This window comes from Callithrix jacchus, chromosome 15 (genome assembly GCF_049354715.1).
Source record: "Callithrix jacchus isolate 240 chromosome 15, calJac240_pri, whole genome shotgun sequence".
Taxonomy (NCBI): Eukaryota; Metazoa; Chordata; class Mammalia; order Primates; family Cebidae; genus Callithrix; species Callithrix jacchus.
In genome coordinates, this window is record NC_133516.1 from 15,522,420 (window position 1) to 15,529,667 (window position 7,248).

A 7,248-nucleotide genomic window follows, 5' to 3' on the forward strand; every position below is an offset into this window, starting at 1 on the left:
CAATTATTGCTGTGCCTGTCGAATTAATGCAAAACATAAGCAAAGGAACCACCACATGGCAGTATGATTTTCTAACCTTTTAATGCAATCTCATTTTGTTTGGCACAAAGATCTAGACTGGTAATCTGACAGATGTGTTGCTTTGTGTAACTGCCCACTGTGGCGAGCACTATAGTGCTGGTCCCTAGAAGCATTTAAGGAGAGGCGTTATAGTCAACAGTGGGATGCATGCCAACTGTTTTATTGATGATGCCTATTTGGACCACAAGGCCAGCCAGCATTTGGGCCCCAGGAAGAATATGGCCCCATTCATGTCATTACTCCACAATGCGGCGGAAAGACTGGATAGCTGGGGAAGCTGCTCCCCAGTCGATGGGCTTCCGGTACTCCTTCTTGTCCAGGAGGTACTGCCTGCCACGGTAGTTGGGTAGCTCATAGAAAATCCAGACACCATCCAACACCTTACAGGAGTGGATCTCTCGCATGTGAAATTGCTCCATGATGGAAGGGCAATCCTCAGTTGTTTCATACATCTGACCATTAAAATCCCCTTTCTCAAAGATCTGAATCTTATACTGGCCTCCACTAGGCTGAAAAGACACAGGAGAAAATGAACAGAAACCATGATGGAAATCACCAGTAGGTCAAGAACTTAGAGAACAGTATTGCTCAGAATGTATCACTTTGAAAGCTAGATGATCTGAACTCCCATCCCACTGTGTACTGAATAAAACAGCTAACTTTCCATGAGAAAAAATTAATTCTTCAAAACACTCAAGAAGCAGAGAGAGGCCGGGCATGGTGGCTTTGGCCTGTAATCCCAGCACTTTGGGAGGCCAAGGCAGGTGGATCACTAGGTTGGGAGTTTGAGACCAGCCTAGCCAGCATGGTGAAACCCCATCTCTACTAAAAATACAAAAATTAGCCAGGCATGGTGGAAGGCGCCTATAATCCCAGCAATTTGGGAAGTTGAGTCAGGAGTATCACTTGAACCTGGGAGGCAGAGGTTGCAGTAAGCTTAGATCATGCCACTGCACTCCAGCCTGGACAACAGAGCGATACTTCATCCCAAAAAAAGAAGAAAAAAGAGGCAGAGAGAACACCCTGGAGATTAGTGTAGTCATTCTTGTAATGAACTGATCTAAGAGTTACTCAAGCTTCAGCAGCCAACAAGCAGCCACTCATTAAGAGGTAGAAAAAACTCAAGGAAGTTTTACCTGAAAGCAAAAGAGAAAGCAAACAGACCGTGTGGGAAAGAGAGGGAGTGCACAAGTCCCCAGACTTACCAGATGAACAGCTCTGCAGGAGCTGAGACGGTCGTTCAGGCCCATCCAACGTTGGTATTCAGGGTACTCTCCCTGGGGTAAGATGTACATGTACCCAGCAAAGTTGGGCCTTTCATAAACAGCCCAGGTGCCTCCTTCCACTTTAATGGAATTGCAGCGACTTAGGTATGTGTGGAAATCTGCACAGTCGCAATCACAGTCATAGCGACGGCCTTGAAAATTTTTGTCTTCATAGAAAGTAATCTGAAGTAGAGGGCAAACAGAGGAAGAGCTTTGAAGTTGGGTGGCTTTATTCACAGATAAAAATGAAGACTATAATGCCTACTTTAGAAATTCCTTTCTCCTCAGTTTTGAGGAAAAATAGGTAGCTGCATGTTACAACATTGCTTTCTGACAGACAACTTCAGTTGTCAATGATAGAAATGAATACTTCCTGAGGGCTGAACAGGAAGCAAAACAGAGGAGTGCTTAATGGAAGCCAGCAGTCTCAGGCTCAAGCTCATTTTCTCTTCCTTTATGTTCCCACAGCTCTCTGTACTTACCACATTATAAGTTATCCATTTGTGTGTCTGTCCCTCCCACCAGAATCCTAGTACACTTTTTCCAAGGGCAAATACCAAGCCTCATTTGAGCTATCAGTCCTCTGTGCCCATTACTTGACAAGACTTCAATAATTGTTTCGTGAAGATGAATGACTTCTAGGTGATATGAAGATATACAGGGAAAAATAAAGCATAAAACTTAGCTTTAGAGAGTTTATTTTAGATGGACATAGAGCTTTCATATATGAAAATATATCATATTATATTCTTTATTATTAGTTTATTGCCAACAGAGTAGTTGCAAAGTAACAAAATAATAAGGCAAGAACGCTCTTTGCCTCAAACTCTTATTAAGTTTCTCCCACAATGCCTGGGGTAAGTCTCGGACAGGACTGAGAAATACACAGCCCTGTGAAACCAGAAATAGTAAGTCTGGCCTGCCGAGATACGTCTCCACAATTAGCCTTACTATCTTCATCGAGCCACCTCTCTGAGTTTCAGCTTCCTGTTTGAAGACTACAGCAGCCTGGAAGTCCCGGCTTTAAAACAAGTCTCCAGAGTTTTTCTGGTTGAAACAGGAGACAGAGTTCCTAAGAACTCCCAAGGATTCACCAAGCAGTTCCTGAAACCACTATGAAAACTACAAATGGACTACAGAGCTTGTCCCTTGTTATTCAATAAGTCCACAATCTTTTTTTTAAGATGGAGTTTCAGATCGATGCTAGGTTATAATTGAAACTGAAACCACAGGTGTCATGCTGTGAACAGTTAATTACATGGCATTATGCCGCCACCCTGTGGCTGATTTACTTTATGGATTTAAGAGGAGAAAACTACCTGAGCCATTTCAGGTGAAAGCAGCAGAGCCAGGCGCTGTCTTAAGAGGATCTTTGAGCTGAGGATTGAAGGATAAGGTAGGTGGTTTCCAGAGGCAAATGAAAAGGAATAAGCATGTCCAAAAGAATAAAGAAGTGAAAGAACATAGCCCATTACAGGGACAATAAGTAGTTCATTAAGCCCAGTATATATTGAATATCTGGTGAAGTATTAGAACATAAGGCCAGAAAAACAACACGAGAACCATGCTGGAATCCCTCTGGTGATTATGTGTGAGTTGTACTTAGCAGTCTGTGCTTAGAAACAGATGGCTGCTGTGGGCCAGGCGAGAGATGATGAGGGATAACCAAAAGGCAACTGCAATGTGAATGATGATGAGAAAACAGTAAAGAACTTTAGGGTTTGCTGACTAATTAGATGGAGGGAATGAGGAGAGGAAGAAACCAAGAATGACTCACAAAAAGGCATAAAACTGCATTCTCCTCTATGCTGGGTGGTTCTTTCTAGATACTAATATACTAATAATGATTTCCCTCCAACTTAATCTTTCCCTTCCCTTCACATTTATCTCAATCTTTATCCTTCCTATCCCTAAATCATCTACTTCCTCTCCTTTTTCCCCTGCCCAAATGTATGTGTTTCAGCAACCTTCCCATGTTAGCTCAGTACAGATTGAAATACATGGTACTTCAGCTTATGGAGGAAGAAAAAAATCCCACTACTACTACTGATTTCTTGCTCTGTGACCTTGGACAGGGCAATGAACCTTTCTCTACAGCTCTTCATTTGCAAACCAGGATGACAGTGTCTCTTGCAGATGGGTATGTTCTGAGGGTCCAAGGGGATGTTGGTACTTAGTTTAGCCGGGTGTGGTGACTTATGCCTGTAATCCCAGCACTTTGGAAGGCTGAGGTGGGTGGATCACAAGGTCAGGAGATTGAGACCATTCTGGCTAACACAGTGAAACCCCGTCTCTACTAAAAATATAAAAAATTAGCTGAGCATGGTGGCGCACACCTGTAGTCACAGCTACTCGGGAGGCTGGGGCGGGCATCACTTGAACCCAGGAGGCAGAGGTTGCAGTTAGCTAAGATCGTGCCACTGCACTCCAGCTTGGGTGACAGAGTGAGACTCCATCTCAAAATAAATAAATAAAATATATAAATACTTAGTTAATATCTGACTCACAATTGCCAATAAGGTTTTGCTACCATTTTCACAGGTAAAGAAGTTAAGTGATTGGCCTAATGTCACTACCTAGTTACAAGTTAACAGGCAAGCCTGTTACAGGCTAACAGGCAGCAGTGCAAAACTCCTAGTGAGTAATCTATTGTCACTGGATTTTCCTTTGCTGTCTTTTCTCCTGCACAGTTAGCTCTGTTTAACATGGCAGCATTTACTCTCTTGAACAATAAGCAAGACTGAGCCTGAGCCTGAGGTCTCTTCCTTGTGACCTGTGGAGAGATCTTCAGGAAAGTCAAATAACTTCTCTAAGAATGGATAGATTCTAAACTTAATTCATATGTCCTATTTGCCTTTGGGTCTTGACCAAATATTCACCAGAAAGAGCCTTTGCAAAAGATATCCTATGGGAAAGGAAGTTAATAATACCATCTATTTCACTTCATAGTTTCTCACATTTACTGCCTTCTGCACATTTGCATGACTCATTATCAATATCAGCTAAGCAAAAATATACATGATAACTGATAAGGTCACCTGATGTCCACCCTCCCAGGAGACCAGCCAATCATCCAAAAGTTGAAACAAAGCACTCATCTTGTTGCCATGGAATCATTACTGAGCTCCAACACTAAGCTATCCTTTCAGTGGGAGACTTTCTAAATCTCAGAAATCTCAGAGCCAGAGAATGTTGCACCTAGCCGTGCTCCATTTCTATTTGCAGAATAACCATGAAATTCATGCTATTGTCAGCTGAGAGGTTTTGACCCTTGGGCAAAACATTTTGTAGAGAAGGCTAACAAATGTGCAAAAAGTTTTCCTAAAAACTATTACAAAATTCCTATCATTTTCAGGTTTATTTTTGGAAAAATGGCCTATTAATCCAATGCAGCAGAAAGAAAAATGTCTTGAGTATCCCAGAGGTAACGAAAACATACTTAATAAAATCTATTCCTTTTGCCAAGCCTATAACTCCTCTGATTAAACTGCTAGCAAGATAGTGGGAAAGGAAGAAGCAATGAGAAAGAGTAAGAAATCATTTAAACTCTCCTTTGCCCTAGCAAGCAAATGTTATTTAACTAAATGGACAACTCAGCTATAAATAAAAAAGAATACACTATTACTGCTCTGGACATCTTTAAAAGCAGGAGATGTTTTCATCTAAAATGGTTGCTTTCCCTCAAGACATATGGATATTCCTCCTCTAAGGATTTTAAATTCTTTTTTAGTGGGATTTGCATGGTGTATTTTCAAGAACCTCAGAGCACTAAGGACACATTTTTCTCCCTAAACCTTCTGAATGACAAGCATGATTATCAGTTCTATTTTCCAATGGAAAAAATCAAGCACTAATAAATTATGGAATAAGTTAACAGGTACCTTCCGAGATGATGCAACAGAAGGTACACAACATTGCCTATGTAGCTTTCTTTCCAAAGATATTTATTCTGAATTGAAACATGAGGAAACAATTAGACATCTAGATTGTCAGATTTTCTAGAAGACACTTGGCCTAAGCTTTGAAAAATGTCAATGTCTCAAGAACAACAGAAAGCATAGGGGGACTTTTTTAGAGAGGCTAAAAAAAAAATTAAAGAGAATAAAGAGACATGACAATCAAATGCAATACATCACTTGACTGGATCCTATATTGGGGGAAAGTCCACCATGAAGCACATTTCTGGGGACAGTCAGGGGAGATTTGAATGTGGTCTTAATATTAGCTATTAGATTTATGATCAATCTTGGGGACATGATAATGATACAGTGCTTGTACAGGGAAATGCCCTTGTTTTTAGGAGCTACATGCCTAAATACTTAAGGCAAAAGTATAATAAAGTCTGCTACTAATTTTCAAATGGTTTAGTAAGGAGAAAGAGATGGAGATAGGAGAGAGCAAATATGGCAAAATGTCAACACTTGGAGAATATAAATGAAAGATATACAAATATTCAACATTTCTTTCCCATTCTTTGAGGATTCAATGGGTTTTGAAATTTTCAAATAGCTAGGGGTAAAAATCAGGCATCCGTTTTGTCTCATCAGTGGGAGACCTAAAAAGAAAACGAAGACATATTCCCTCATTCCCAAAGCTCTACATGAGAGATTAATTTCCAATCCAGCAACTGTGAGTCAAATTTTTTAGAGGCAATTTTCTGACTGTAAAGGAGCACTTTATTTGGGGAACAAGTAAAAATAATTGCTTGAATGAAGGAGATAAGTAGGACTTTATTCACCTGGTTGGCCCATTCACTTTGGCCTTTCAGAATATTAATGGTTGAGGCTAAATTTCAGAAAACAAAATTGACTATTAAAAGTTTTCTGCTCCATATAATCCCTATTAGCATGTCTTATTCCTATGGAGAATATTAGTTGCATAGAATATTAGTTGCTAGAAGGCAGAAATAATATTTTACACATTATTTACCAAACATAAAGACAAACCCTTAATAAAAATGTTTGGTAATTCTGTTGAGAGTAGAAAATATGATAAGCATTTCTTAATCTTCTGTCTCAATCCCAGTGCTCTAACCTCTAGGCAAAGAAGCAAAAGATTTTCTGTGTGTTCCTTTCAATGCATCATTAAGTGAAAAGTGGGTAGGCTAAAAATCAGTATGACCATTTACTTACCTTGGTTCCAGTTTTAGACATTTTGGTTTTCTCAGTGCTGAAAGAAATTCAGGAATGGCTACAGAGAGTTAGAGGCACAGTGACATTTATATGGGCTGGTTTCAAATCAAACATTTGCTTAGTCATGAGAATAGGATCCAAAAATTGAGTCAGTCATTTAGAGGCTATTGATGGTTTCTAGAAAAAACAATTGGGATTATAAAATAAAGGAAAGCTTCAGTACCGCCTTTAATGCTTACCAAGCCCTGCTGCATTATAGACTTTGCTGAGTCAAGAAACCAAAACCCAGACAAAGTTTTAAAAATTAAAAACAAAAGAGTCCCTTTTTGCTTTTTGCTTTTTTTTTTTTTTTAAATAGCAAGCAGCCTCTTTGAAATTCCTAATGTCCTTTTTCTTCAACAAAGCTTGTGGGAGGTAAGAGTCAGAAGACTATCTCTATTTCTGGACAGAAGTGACATGTTCTAAAAGCAACAAAACTTACATGACAACTAAATGCAATGCATGATCTTGTGTTTTGGGGAAAAAGTCACTATAAAGAACACTGCTGAGACAATCAGAAAACATTTAAATATGGACTGTAAATTAGATAATACTATTGTACCAAAATTTAACTTCTTGAATTTGATGATTGTACCACGACTAGGTAAGAGAATGTCTGTTTCTAGGATACACATGCTAACGTATAGAAGAAAGGTTCGAGATGTCTGCAACCTACTCTCAAATTGTTGAGCAAAAATAATACCGTTGTGTAGAGTGGTAAAGAGAACGTA

At 39.5% G+C, this 7,248-nt stretch overlaps 1 protein-coding gene across 2 annotated transcripts; it reads right to left on the bottom strand.

The window, feature by feature from the left end:
• Window positions 1-220: 220 nt before the first annotated feature.
• CRYGS (crystallin gamma S) lies at window positions 221-6,540 on the bottom strand. 2 transcript variants are annotated; one of them, XM_035274703.3, is made up of 4 exons: window positions 6,479-6,540; window positions 2,666-2,723; window positions 1,287-1,529; window positions 221-590 (listed from the first exon to the last, which is right to left on the bottom strand). In XM_035274703.3, the coding sequence occupies exons 2-4, from the start codon at window positions 2,672-2,674 to the stop codon at window positions 318-320; spliced, it is 525 nt and encodes a 174-aa protein (XP_035130594.1). In that variant the 5' UTR covers window positions 2,675-2,723; window positions 6,479-6,540; the 3' UTR covers window positions 221-317. The 2 variants fall into 2 exon arrangements, with proteins under 2 accessions (XP_035130594.1, XP_002758251.1); XM_002758205.6 differs by lacking the exon at window positions 2,666-2,723.
• Between the last annotated feature and the right edge of the window lie 708 nt (window positions 6,541-7,248).